Genomic DNA, 14,700 nt, shown 5'->3' with positions numbered 1-14,700 from the left:
TCCATAGTCTACAGTTTTGGGGATTTTTATTTAAAGCCAATGCATTTACATATACTCAGTATATTACAGCAGTTCGGCCCCATAATTTCATGCTGAAGTGATACAGAATGTTTCAAACTGGATTGTTTTTTTCTCTCTCTTCTTTAAACAAAGCACAGCCATATAAGAGGCAATTTACAAATAGTCTGAAAATGACCTACAACATCTTAAATGAACAATAAAAATGTAGAATAGGGTAGGGTATTTAATACATATATTTTTGCAGAACCAGTGGATAAGCAGGTTTATACTGATTTTAAGACATTCTAGATATCCTGATCTGGCATCCCCCTTATTCATTGGCCCATGTGCCACTTGGATTAATGACTCTTGGGAAGACTTCTCTTGTCACACGGTGGCTATTTACATCATACTGGGGCCACATGTATGTATTGATTATTTAGGCTTCTTTTGGCTTACATGAAGTTTGCCAAAAACAATACAGCCAAATCTTTGCCAGAAGTGGACTATAGCTGCTATTTGACCTGTAAGCAAAATTAGCTTTTCTAATATGTTGGCCACTTTTTTTTACAGGACTAAATGTTGGCCAGCAATGCTGCGTCTCTGATAGAAGTGGCCCACATAGGCATGCTATATCAGACAAATATAGGTCAAATATTATTTGTGCAACAGTTACGGAAGTTGCTATATATAAATATATATTGCTATTTATAAAGTTTGTTGTTTTTTTAAACACAGCAAAAAGAGTTTTGGAAAATTAGCAGAAACATACCCCAGTAAATATTTAGCTGTTGATCCAACGTTGAAATAACGTAATGACTGCCGTCTTATCAACGTTCTCTTAAGGTTGAAAATGAAAGTTGAAAAGACGTCCAAACACAGACATTGAAATGACGTCCAAACACAGACATTGAAAAGACGACTATTAGACGTATTTTGGACGTCCATTGACGTTATTAATTGGTCCCGAAATAAATTATTTGTATAAAACGCATTTTGGACGTCCACTGACTTTATCGATTGGTCACCACTTGATACCTTATTAAGATGGATTTTGGACGTCCATTGACGTTTAAAATATGTCCTTGACGGACAGACTACTTTTAGACCTATTTTGAACGTCCAGGGACGTTCCTTGTTTACTGGGACAGTATTTATATTTATTCAGAGATATTTTTATTTCTGTTTAGAATATCTACCAACCATGCAGTTTGACTGGGCTTTTCAGATTTTGTATACTTCTGTAAGGCTTTCAGGTTCTCTACCCCCTTTGTAGTGGGCTATGTAAGTCATGTAAATTAGCAAAACTATTTACAAAACGGTATATTATACCACGCCGACGAGACATAAATGTGATTTTAATCATAAGCTGCATGCCTCCCGCCTTACTTTCAGTGCAGTTTGTGTGTAGCGGCCATGGGTTCATGCAGAGCACATGGTGGGGTGAATCTCAACTGCCTCCTTTAAAAGAAAATGTTTCCTAAACCCAGAACAAAGGGTGAGACGTCTGAAAAAAGTGTATTTTAGTCCCCATTCATGGGTGCAATGTTTCACAATGTATACAGTTTGGGTCATCTTATAACTCTCATAGTGCACTACATAGGGAGGAGGGAGGCATTTGTAATGCAGCCTTGTGGGTGTGTTTTTGCGTGTGTGTATTTAAATGCTGGCCCCTCAGTTTTTGTCGCTCTTCTCTGAATCTCTCAGCCACTGTCTCCCTCTCTCATTCTATTAATCTGTCTGTACTTGGTGGGAACAACTCCGGATTACAGCCAGAACTACCTGTGTGGATTTAAAAGCGACATAAAATAACATTTTAACTCAATAACTGGATTTAAAAAAAAATCTTTTTTTACAACCTTTTTTTAAATACAATTTGGACAAAATGAAGCTGTCTGCTGTGATTCGTCTTACCCTTGTTGTCGGTAAGTACTACATTTATACTCGCTTTACTCAGATCTAATGTATTTTGTGTGGTGTGTGAATGAATGTGAACGTTATGCACTTTTAAAACAGCGTTCAGAGGTGTTGACTCCCCTTAAATTCCTCTCAGATCGACGTCCAGCTTTTCATTTTTCAGCTGTTGTTGTCCAAGATGGCAACAATGTCATTCAGCCGGTTTAAGAATATTCTTTATGTAACATGATCTATTTATTTTTGACCCATGTGTTCATGCATTAGATCAGTGTCTGTGCATGCAAGATTTTTAAAAAAGAAAATCTGGCCTAGCGCCCTCTAGGACTTACTTAGATGTGCTATTAACATAAATGAGTGCTTTTGATATTAACATTTTAATGACACATCCACGTTTATTTCATCTCCTTTTCTCCTAAGGCTTCTCTTAGATCTGTGTTTCACGTCCGAGAAACAAAAAACCCCAAGTAGTTCAAACTTTTTTTTTTTGGCACATTGCCCCTACCACAAACCAAAGTCCTCTCCACTTTTATCAAATTACAGACTGGCTTTTATATTCTTATATATTACAAACTTGAATTTTCTTTTCCTATTTCAGTTGCCTCCACACTGGTCAGCAGTGCATCCATAGACAAGTATGAGAGTGAAAATCCAGCACCGGCCACAGTCATTCACCTGTTACGTACATCTGAGTCGCAGAACGAGAAGAAACCTGTAGAGGACAGCAAGCAGGTGGACTACACACCAGAAGAGGGAGATGACGAATACTACTACGATGATGAGGAGGAGGAAGATGAATATGAGTTGTCTGGAGATTTTAGGATGCCCAAAGGTACATTTATAGAATTGAATGATAGTACATGATTAAACTTAGAGGGGAGTTAAAAAAGCACAATAACACTTTAAATAGTCAGAAATTTATATTAATAATGCTCATGTATTTATTCCTACAGTCGCATTCTCCAGTAAACCCAAAGATCCAAGTACTGTCCTGAGTGCAGAGAGGACTGAAGTCAACGAAAATAAAGGGAAAGGGCAGAAGAAGGGAAAGGGCAAAGGAAAGAAGAGGAATCCATGTCTGAGGAAATATAAGAACTTCTGCATTCACGGCACATGCCAGTACCTGAGGAAGATCGGCCCTTCGTGCGTGTGAGTGCACTTTTTATTCTCAGTGTGTTTAGGTCTGATCTGGTAACAACTGAGTTGCTATTACCAGTAACAGGTGGTGTCTGTTTTTTAGCATCTTGTTAAACACTAACTCTTGAAAATGTCCTCTCTGTGCAGATGTAATACAGGTTACTCCGGAGAGAGATGTCACTCTTTCTCACTGCCAGTTTGGACTCGTAATGAAGGTTACAACAGGACGACAGCTCTGGCTGTAGTGGCTGTGGTGCTGTCATCTCTGTGTCTCACCATCATTGGTCTCCTCTTGGCTCTCAGGTGAGGTTTCGGCCACCGCCCACTACAATCTGAAACACAGGATGAGCCACAGCCATAAAAATACGTATTTAAACATAGACGTCACAATATGAAATTGTTCCAAATTTAAATTTCTAAACTATTTTACTATTTTAATGATATTTTATGCATCTTATGTTATTTAAATGTCAATTACTGGTTAAATCTAACTCAGTGATGCACTCAATGATGAACTGGTAATCTGGGACTGTATATTAAGTGTTCAATCTTTAACATATGTCCTTGTTTTTTGAAGCCAAACAGTGTTTTCGTATTTATTTCAAAATCAAATTTTCAAAATCGAGTACATCATAAACAAAGCCCTAATTGGGTCCTAATAGGGCTAGTTTCATAATAATTATCAAGTTACTAAACAACTATTATGCAAACAAAGACTAAACAACAAGTTTGTAATAAGCTCAATTTAAAGGTAATTGGAAGTCTTTTGATTTTTAAATATTTTCTCCACCACAGGTTTCACAAGCGAGGCACGTATGATGTAGAGAATGAGGAAAAGGTGAAGCTCGAGGTCGCCCCACACCACTAAGCCACAGAACATGGTGAGCAAACACACCAGACAATGTCCCAGCTCGTATGTGGTCATCATGGAGCTATGCATTATACTCTTATGTGACATTTGCACTCATCCATGTCTGTTTTATTTCAGGAAAACCATGTGGAAATTCTACCTCAGGCAAAAAATGGGGAAGTGGAATGCCAAGAAGGAGAGCACAGTGCTCTAGAAAAATGGTGGAGTGGAAAAGGATGGTACTCTCTATAAGAGAGCGTGTATTTGCATATGGTTCGCTAGAACCCCAAACTGAACTCAACTGAGGTCAACGTCGGTCCAAACTAAAACTGTCAGTGGCCCTATGTAAAACACAGGAAGATGTTTTGGAAGAAGCAGCATCTCACTATGGACTTTGCAGTGTGGAACCTGCTGCCTCAGCTGCCGCCTTTATTATGATTTTATTATTTCTAATCTATTATTAGAATTAGAAATATGATATTTCTTTTGTATGTATGTTTTGTATGTTACTTTTGTTTAATTTATTTATTTATATTAATATTTATTTAGATTTATACCTATAGTTTCCAACCCTGGCCATGTAAAATACAACAAATATATAATGTTTTTAATCTAAATGTGCTATTTATTTGTCAGAAATTTTAACATCTGATAATCTGGTACATCCATGGTTTCACTGAAGTATTTAAAGGATGTATAATAGTATTTTAAGTATTTCACCCTCCGACAGTGTTAAATCAATCCACGAATGTGTTTGGTGCCATAGGACACAGATGAAGATTCTCTTTCAACTTTTATGTGAATGAACATGGCCAGTAATAGTTGAAATGCAAAATGTTTAACTCTTTGTGGATTAAAAGGTGTTCAACAACACATAGTGACTTCTTGAACTTTATTGCATTGCTTTTTTTCCCTCTTATTGTTTCTTCTTCACAAGATGAATCATTCGCCTGCCTGGCATTGTGGTGAAAATGTCCTGTTATAGCTTTACCATGGGTTTGTGTTCCGTCCTCAGGCTCCGTTATAGCCCCAAATGTCTTATTATAACGGCAGAGTAAATCTGTCCATGTTTCAGCCCAACATAGTTCTGTGACTCACTTCCGCATGTAAGCAGCTGAGTCTGGTTTCCCATTTTAGTTATATTTCAAAAAAATCAGGGTGGGGGTGTGGGAATACAAATGTCTTCCCAGTTTTATATCAGCAGAGAATTATTTGTCTAGCTTACCTCCTGCCTTTACACTCCACTGACTTCTCTGCACCTGTATCCTGAGCGTCTGGTGTCCACTTCCACAAACACATGCTTCTAAAAACAGATAAGCCACTTCAAATGACCACACAGAGAGGACCATTAGTGTATCCAGATTGTTGTGCAGGAAGCAATTACTTTGATTCATTTCACATCACCCTTATTATATATATCAAGTAAAAAAAAAAACACAAATAAAAACCACTAGAAATTATAGCAATTGAAATGACTCAGTGCAATTGCGCTTACAAAAATCTTTTGAATCAGCTAATCAAGCTTTATTGTTCAGCCACATTTTCATGGCTTCTGCTTGTCATTTAAAAGAGTGTTTGCCAAACACTATGCTGGCCAGGCTTCCTTCAACAATGCCACCACTTCCTCTTTGGTAACCTCTCAGAGTGACAGAAGCACAAGAGGCCACATTGTGAGATGAAAAGGTAAGATGAAAGCCTCAGAGTCTGTAGAGTCTGCCGTCAAAGGCTGGAGCATTGAAGCTGTTCCTCATTGTGCCACAATGGCATTCATACTGTGGCCACCCACCCTTCGTTTAGCCACAGAATGTCCACTAAGGGGAAGCATGATCAATCTTGCAGTATCCTTAGGGGTTGTGGAGTTGGGGTGCCTCAGGGGTGTATCATGGGGCCAAGTTCATTTTTCCACAGCTCAACAAAAGCAGCATTTAGGGGAATTTCACTTCCGGTTTTATGACCATCAGAATTGTTCTTATGTCATTCCAGAAATGTCCTCCTGTACTTGCTCTGGACATCGGGTTTTAAATGATCTTTAACTGGTCATTTATTTCAGTTCTTTTAGAGGGTATAATATTCTCTGATTCACCATGCAGCATTGACTTTAGTCTTCAGCCAAGTTGTTAATGTTGGCAAACATTTATGTCACCGGACATCCTGTGGTTACTTCTCCAAAGTGACTGGGGTGTGAGTGGTCAACCACTAGCCTAGATGATTTTACTTCTATAATTTCACCACATACATCTGGAATAACGATGCAGGGATCTGAGTGAACATCTGGGTTTTGGCTCATTAGACAGACGTAAAGTTTCAATGTATAATGTCCTATTTGCAGCAGTTCAGTTCCACATGTTGCACAGTGGGCTGAATCCTACTGAAAATATTTCAACAAAGGAAGTTTTAAACATACTGCTCAAAACACAATGTGGGACCATCCTCTGAAATCGCTGTGTAGCGCTGAATTGCGTAAGATGACTCAGTTGAGTAAGTTTTATTTTACCGAAAGTCTTGTGGCTCTTGTTGTTGTGCAAAGGTGTTTCCTTTTCCACTTTTAACAATAGGCCATTTCCACTGTGCTGTGGAAATGCGCACTCCCATAGTTGACAAACTCATCAAGACTTTGGACTGAGCATTTGGAAGAAGTACTGTGCATCTGTGTAAGTGACCAGGGTTTGACCCGAGTTCAGGTGTTTTGATCTGACCTGAGGTCAAGGGAATGAAGTGTTTGATAGTGGTGTGTGTCTGATAAACCCAGTGTATGGCTCCAGCTCTCAGCAGAAGCTCCACTGTCAATGTTCTGTCAAAGTAGAACCACTGATTAATGAGCTGTTGACAATGTCACTGTGACTCAATAAAAAGATCCCTGTAAAGTCAAAGCCAAATCCACTTTCACTATTTACAACACACACCGGCCACAAGAAGAGAGCAGATAAAGCTCTTCATGTTATTCCACTTTGCGGTTTTTGTATATAACTGTTGTCAAAAATGGACTCAGGTGTTTTAATCTTTTATTTATTAATAGTATTTGAAAAGCAATGGCTCATATTAAAAACCTTTAAAAAGCGTTCTGTTAAGCTACATTAAATTGCCATACACTGAATTTCATTGTGTGGTTACATTTTGTTTTGTCATGTTTTATATGTTGTTTATAATGTTACAGTAAGTTCCGCTACACTAAGTCAAAATATGTTGCATTGCAAAGTTTTCCAGTGTTCCTTTATAACATTACAAGACATAACATTTTCTACAAAAACTGTCCATTTATATGCATCAATATGAAAAGGAGCTCCCTAATTTGTGTTTATAAAGAGATGGGGCAAGTTTATCTGCTTGACTACACCAGTCTGTAGCTTCAGTGGTCTCCCTCCACATGCACTGGCATTGCAGTTTCTAGACACTGTCCACTGCAGAATAAATAGCTATGATACCTCTCCCCTGATAGCCTACATGGCCCTGCCAGTGGATGCCTCCATAGTGACCTCATAGTGGACTGGACTGGACACTTGTGTATCTTTATCACGTTATTAAATTCTCACCAGGCTATTTACACTCTCCAGAGGCGCTGAACTGGGTTGTATGTCACATGAGAGAGAGAGAGAGAGAGAGAGAGAGAGAGAGAGAGAGAGAGAGAGAGAGGGCTTTTGGCCACACAATATGGACAAAAATATGTTGTAAATTGGTCAGGGTCACAGTATAATGTAAAACAGATATTAATATATAAAGACTATGTGAATCACTGTTGGCATACTGCTTACCTACCACATGGATCCCACAGGGGCACTAAGTGAAACTGGCATTATCTTGGCGCATCTTCCTAGAGTTATATGATGTATCTTCCTAGATTTGTAACTATGTATTTCCACCAACTTTGCTTTAATAGTCATGGATTGCTGCTATAAATATATATTGCTAATGAAATTAAAATAGCAGATTGTGTGCTATGTGTATCCCTGATTCAGTCACTGTACTAGCCAATGTGGTGAGCTCATACAAAACAAATACTCTGACTCCTTGTGTTATGTTTTCATTTAGGAAAGATCTCTTACACACTAAGCAGACTCTAGCTCAGTGTCTCGAGACGGTGTCTTTGCTATTTCTCCACATTCTTCTTCTTGCCACACTGCAGCTGCAGTCGAAAGGCTCAAGGGACACCATGACTTGTATTTGACTCACTTTATGAACCATTGAATTCACTGAGCCTCCGCCCCTGGCCTCCATCTCCTCAGCCAGTGAACGTTGCGGTTTGGAGGATTAAGCTGAAGCGTGTGTGTCCAGTCTGCAGAATGAGTCTTATATGACCTGCTAAAGATCCAGCTGATAAAGATCTTTGTCTCCAGAGTTTGCTGAAATAGCATCCTGTTAAAATCACTGGCCGCAAGGCAGGAACACACCCTGGAGGGGGCGCCGGTCCTTTGCAGGGCAACACGCACTCAAATCTATGGAATGTGTTTTTGGATCGTGGGAGGAACCAGAGCACCTGGAGAAACCCACACAGACATGAGGAGAACACACCAAACTCCTCACAGACAGTCACCCGGAGCGGGCCTTGAACCCACAACCTCCAGGTCCCTACCTGCTGCCTCAACGTGCCACTGAAATATGAATAATGTGATATAAACATTTCTAAAAGTAATAGAGAACAAATTAGCAAAGATAATAATACAAGACTTTGCTTGCTGATCACGGACAAGTTTTAGATTATGTTCCTTGGTAAAAAAAAAAAAAAAGCAACACTTCTACTGTGTATTTGGAAAAAGAGAATATGAATGACTGAAATGCTGACAGCCGGACCATTCAAACCTCAGTTTTACGTCCAAAGAGAGTGCAGTCAGGAAACAGGACCTGAACCAGCTGCCCTGCTTTATGAGAGGCCTTTCAAAGGGGAAATGGATCTGTATTCAGCTACCACTTCAAGCATAAAAATGTCACCACAAGAATGTTAGGAATATTCTGTGCTGCATTCACCATCTTCACTCTTTATTTGCCCTTATTTGTTAATGTCTGTTGTATTTCAGTGCAGTGCTGGGAGATGTACAGGGCCAGAGATCACCTCTGTGCATTCCTGGCCTTCTTTCTACTTGATCCTTTGTTTCTTTTTAGCCTCTTAGTGAGCTATGACAACATGCAAGCTCTGCTCAGTTTGTGGGAATGCAAAGGAGGGGGATTTTTCTCAGTGACGGTGATGTCATTGATGTTGGGTTTGCCCTCTTCTAGCACTGGGCAGAGCTGATGAAAGCTAAGAGCGTAATGAAAAGGCTGAGCACCAAAGCTTTGGAGAAAGCATTTAGGATAAAAGATCAAATAGCATAGAGGAAACTGACCTTTGGTGCCTGCCCTCAGATTGAAATGAAAGAGGGTTTTGTATATAGTCATTTCGCTTTTGATCAGCTGAATTATTTTCATTTCTTAGTCTTTATGTGGTGTTATGTTAGATCAGATACTGCAGAATCTAATGCAAGAAAGCAAGCTTTTGTGAAATTCTTTTGTCATGAGTGGGATTATGTAAAACAGTGGGAAATTCCCCCCCTGGAGAAAGTGCTTTGTTCAAAGGAATACCACATTTTTATCAACTGGTATCACCGCTCACAACCTGAACACTATCAGGCACATTTTAAGTGTTTACACAAGCTGTGATCAAATATGAGCATGTGGTCCACACATTCAACCCAAGCAATATCACCCATGTGTTTCCACTAAGCATCAGATTGTGCATGATTAGGAGGAACATCAGATTCCCTCGAGGAAAGTATCACTAAAAAGCAGAGTCTGTCGAAATCATCAGATCATTGAGTCAAGGTGCTGATATGCTCGTCTAGCCATAACCAAAACCAGACCAGATTGCGAGATTAGTAATAAAGCAGTTGTTGTGTTTCCTCAGCAGAATTATAGGTGATGTATTGCCTGAGGCACAAAAATGTTTCACTGTACCCTTTTGCTGGGACCCCTTAGCTTGTAAAAAACTAGGATCAGTGGGGGGTGATTACTCAGTCATTTCCCCCAGTGGGCTGAGTAAGAGTGAGTCAGGGCGCCTAGGCTTTGTGCCTCAGTGTGAACAGCATCCCTGGCTGGGCCTCTGGCACTTTTCCCCAGGGCTGACTGATACATGACTGGGCTTGGATATAATAGAGGGCCACACATTATACTTGTACAATAGCTGTAATGCTTTTCCATGAGTGACCTCCCCCAGTCGCAATCCGCCAAACCAAACCGTCAGCAGATAGGACCTGATTTCATAGAAGGGAAGGGGAAGAGTGACACACAAATGATGTAATGGACTTGTAGAAAACAATAAAATTTCTAAGTAAGCAAATCACACCAGTGCCACAAAAAGAAACTAAAAGGAGCCGTCTCCTACAGCGCTATCAATAACCAACACCTCAGGGAACGCGTTTACTGAGCTATTATTAATGAAGACACTATTTCAGCTATATAAAGTTATATAGAGTCGACAATCTGCCCTTTAATGCACAAGAGGAGCACAAAAACAAGAGCAGGTTCTAAAGATAGACTTGCGAACTTTCTATCGCAACCAGATACTGTGAGATTCCTTATGTGGCTTCAAGTCACTTCTTGTATCTTTGACCTGTTCTACCCTCTCTTTTAGTCTCTTATCGTTTGGAGTGGTTCAGCTGCAGAATAGAAACCCTAACATCAAGATAATGTCTTTAGTGATGTTGCATAATGACATTAATCTAAAGGGAGGACTGTGTGCTTGGCGTCCTTTGCATTCTCACTGAATCTAGCCCTGTACTTTCCTCCTGTCTTTAATCTTTACCAACACATAGCATAAAAGTGTTACTGAGTCTTTGATTCCCTCATAAAGCCCTTCTCAGCTTTGTGCTGGTCAGGAGCAGGCCAAAAGCTGGCACTGAGATAAAGATCTTTTGATGTTCTTAAATCATAAACCCTGAGTAAAACAGGATGAACAAGTGCTGGATGTTGTTGCAGCTGCTCGTTAAAGAGACTCATGAGTGGCTTTGCAGGTGGCTTGGTGGGTGTAAACTAGTACTTTTAAAGGGGATTGGCAACATCACCGGAAGAGCTGAAGGTGTGCTGCTGTTTGATGGCTCTCTTATGACCCTGTCTCGCACATTTCTTCTGTAGGCGTTGGTGATTTATGATATTTATGATAGGGATGATATTTAATGACCTGGAACATGAGACCAATCAATAGACCCATATTGTTCTTGCTGTTATCAGTAGAGAAATATGCAGAAAATTTGGTATCAGCATATACTTATATATTTAGTCAGCATTTATTTGCTTTGATTGTGTAAATACTGCATTTGGCCATCTTTGCTGAGACATGGTACTTGCTTTTTTACTACTCATTTAATACAGAGCATTTAATAGAGAGAGAGAGAGAGAGAGAGAGAGAGAGAGAAAGAGAGAGAGAGAGAGAGAGAGAGAGAGAGAGAGAGAGATGTGTCCTAGTTCATCTGAGAACATTTCATCTGCCATAGCTTTTTGGTTGATTTGTTTTCTTTTACTCCCTCCCTCCCCCTCCCAGGTCCCCAGGCCTGATGTGATAATCCACATTAGCTTCTGTACAAAAATCGGTTTTATATTAATTGGGTCTCTTCCTTGGAAGTGTCTTAAAGGACATATGGCACTACACCAACTTGATATGTACTTACAACCGAAAGCAGATAATGCAAAACAGAAAGTACAACAGAAAGAAGATACCATGTAGTCATTGCATTCCTTGGTATCAGGACAAGTTTTGATTGTTGTTGATTGAAACTCCCTCTCTGTACATGTTATAAATACTATCATCAAGAAACACTTGCAACACCCTTTATATATGGAACTTGATATTTATAGAAAGGAAAGCAAGTGTTTCCTCTTTTCTGTTCACTCTAGGTTCTGCCTATCTCTATTCTTCTTCTCTGGGCTATTCTTGGGCATTTGTCTTGTCAGTCTGGATGGTGTGGCTGCTACATGCTCTGAAATAACTTCAGAAGGAAGAAATAAACGTTGTGGTCAATCTGTAATAAAAATCTACTGGTATTTTCATTTTTGTCATGAATGGGATGTTCATATATGACCTTCAAAGTTTCAAAGGGGTTGATATATGCCTAAAAAAACAATGGTAGTATTACTGTGGTCCTCTGCAGCTCTCGGATCCATTTCAAAATTCCAAAACCAGCTCTGTGAATTGTCAATGTTTTTTTTTTTTTTTTTATGTACGAGGGTGGTAGAGTAACACGAGAGAGAGAGAGAAAGAGAGAGAGAGAGAGAGAGAGAGAGAGAGAGAGAGAGAGATTTTAAGCTAATGGCCTCAACTGACAAATTCTCCCAGCCTCCAGTACAGAGAAAGGCAGGTTCAAATGCTGAGACAAAGCAGTTTGTGTCTTTCCAACAGCACTGAATGTTAAAAACAGGATTAGCTCCTTTTCATTGCGAGCCTTCTTCTCCAGTGTGTTTGTAGAACTGAAGAGTAGTAAAGAAAGACTGAACCACAGTCATATACCAGCTATATTTGCGCTGTGATAACAGGCGCCACTTCAAAGTTGTTTGTTTGAGGCATCACTATGAAAAATGGAAAGTTACTACATGTTGTAAAATGCTGTATGCGGACACTGGCGTCTCTTTGCTTGAGCTTTCACCCGGAGGCCTAGGAAGAGTCATGTCATCTACAAGACGAGGCAATAGCATGTAATACTTAGCTCCTGGCCACATTCTTTACTGAACCTACAAGGAAAACCTTCCGGTGAGTGATATCCTCAAACAATAAGGAGCTATGACTAAAGCTGCCCTTGCTGTGCTCACCTTTTTTGTTGTAGATGGTTAGGTTAAGCAGAGGAAAACCAAGCCCAACCAATAAAAAACAAAAATACAACCTTCACATACCCTGTCACACTTCCTCTCATGGCAGGCATGCCATTTGTTCCTTTAAGTAGCTATAAAGTCATAACCTACACCATAAAATGTATTCTGTGTTGAATATTTGAAGGCATCATTGAAATGCTTATGAAACTATTTGAAGTGGCATTGGAGGAAACCTAAGCTATAAGTATGCACAATTATGCCAGGCAAAAGTATCCCATGCCTTGCTATTAGTCTTTTTGAAGAACTAAGATTTGTTGTGCTTTTAGTGGCAAAATGTGAATTTTGCAGTAAGATAACACATCTGCAACAATAATGCAAAAGTAAACATTACCCGGGTAATGGTGTACACAACAGGTGGCACAACAGGTCGCTATCACACAGCTCCAGGGTCCTAGGGTTGTGGGTGACTATCTGTGAGGATTTTGCTGTTTCCCCGTATCCGCATGGGTTTCCTCCGGGTGCTCCGATTTCCTCCCCTGGTCCAAAAACATGTTGGTCCAAAGGTATGAGTGAACGTGTGAGTGTGTGTCGCCCTATAAGGGACTGGCACCCCCTTCAGGGTGTGTTCCCACCTAATTCAGGCTAGACTCCGGACCCAGAGCGACCCTGAACTGTATAAGCGCTTACAGACAATGAATGAATGAATGAATAAAAAATTCCAGAAATACTATTTGGTCAAAATCTGGAATCTGGAGCATGCAAAGCTCTGTCTTGTAAGTGCTTTAGTCAATGTATTACCTCAGGTTAAGGTTTATGAGCATGTCAGGAAATTAGGGTCAGGCGCCACAGGTGTGTACAGAGGTGTGTGTAATACTCTTACAAACATGAACCGCAGTAAAGGCAGGGAGCAGGTAATTCTGCGGTGGTGCACAATAGACCTTTTGCAGCATCAGGTTAACGAGGCCCATATCTGGTTTCTATATTTACAAGTCTTCCACCTGCTCTATTTCAGTAAGGCAGAGATGTGCCCCTGATTTGACTGATATGGAAAGTAGAGTGTCTTTTTTCAGGTGTTTTCTCTGGCTCTTTGTAGTTTATGCTCTTGAGAAACTGAAATGCTCTAAACTTGCGTTACAGCCATTAGCACATTAATCCAACAGTGGGAGTAAGCAACAGACAAAATGTCTGGAATTATAGTCCCTACAATCCCTTTATTTAAAGAGAGCCCATCACTTTGGCTTTACTCTCCTCTAAAGCAGTCAGCAGCTGCCAAGATCTTCACACTAAGGCTTAAGAATTCCTGCTGCGTACTGTATCTCAGTTATACAGAGTTTCCTGACCTTGAGACAATACTGCCTTTCAAATATTCAAAGATTCAATGGCACGGCATAGAGTAGAATCCCTCAAACAAATGCAGCATTTCATAGACTCATTCAAGAATGCCACTGTAAACTTGAGTCCCAAGACATTCTATTTCTTCACTTGATGAAAAGTCATCTCACTGCAGAAAGAAAGCCATTAAATGTGTTCCCTTGGAGTATAACGTTGAACAATGATCTAAGCCTGCATGTGAAAAAGATTGTCATCACTATCAGGAAAATAGGACAACTTTAGAGAAGAAGGAAAAAACATTACTAACATAAAAAAGAATAAAAGTTACTGGTACAGGATTTCTGCAATGGACTGATGACTTGTCTGGGGTGTGTCCTTGTCTTGCACCCAATGCTTCTGGGTAAGCTCCAGCTTACCAACCACAGCCCTAATCAGGAGGAAGCAGTTATGGAAAATGAATGACTGCATAACAAAAATACTTTATTTTTGCATAGTATTTGATCATTTTCTTGGTCCATTCATAATGAAAGATTCACAATGGAAATTCAAAAACACAAATAACCCCAATAACCCCTCCATCAGTAAGATGTAAGAAGAAAAGACATGAGATTACCTTGTATTGCTAGAGAGTAAACTAAACTGGCTTCACTAGTATGTGTTATATACTAAAGACCGACAAGGTTATTTCAGGAAAAGAAACT

The 14,700-nt window shown here is 39.8% G+C and overlaps 1 protein-coding gene across 1 annotated transcript; it reads left to right on the top strand.

Annotated features, from left to right (window-relative positions):
• The first annotated feature begins 1,703 nt into the window (after positions 1-1,703).
• On the top strand, positions 1,704-4,767 carry hbegfa (heparin-binding EGF-like growth factor a). The gene is made up of 6 exons (XM_066649681.1): positions 1,704-1,925; positions 2,513-2,746; positions 2,868-3,063; positions 3,199-3,354; positions 3,847-3,932; positions 4,040-4,767. Exons 1-5 carry the CDS (start codon positions 1,886-1,888, stop codon positions 3,917-3,919), a joined length of 699 nt encoding a protein of 232 aa, XP_066505778.1. The 5' UTR covers positions 1,704-1,885; the 3' UTR covers positions 3,920-3,932; positions 4,040-4,767.
• The last annotated feature ends 9,933 nt before the right edge of the window (positions 4,768-14,700 follow it).

The sequence above is a fragment of the Hoplias malabaricus genome, chromosome 17 (assembly GCF_029633855.1).
Source record: "Hoplias malabaricus isolate fHopMal1 chromosome 17, fHopMal1.hap1, whole genome shotgun sequence".
Classification (NCBI taxonomy): Eukaryota; Metazoa; Chordata; class Actinopteri; order Characiformes; family Erythrinidae; genus Hoplias; species Hoplias malabaricus.
Note: the sequence above shows the minus strand (reverse complement) of the source record. Positions and strands in the feature narration are given on the sequence as shown.

Bases quoted from the DNA above. Each gene is read 5' to 3' on its own strand.
- hbegfa (XM_066649681.1), top strand. From the start codon at position 1,886: ATGAAGCTGTCTGCTGTGATTCGTCTTACCCTTGTTGTCG. The intron at 2,747-2,867 runs GTACATTTATAG...TTATTCCTACAG, and splicing joins AGATTTTAGGATGCCCAAAG to TCGCATTCTCCAGTAAACCC. The intron at 3,064-3,198 runs GTGAGTGCACTT...CTCTCTGTGCAG, and splicing joins AAGATCGGCCCTTCGTGCGT to ATGTAATACAGGTTACTCCG.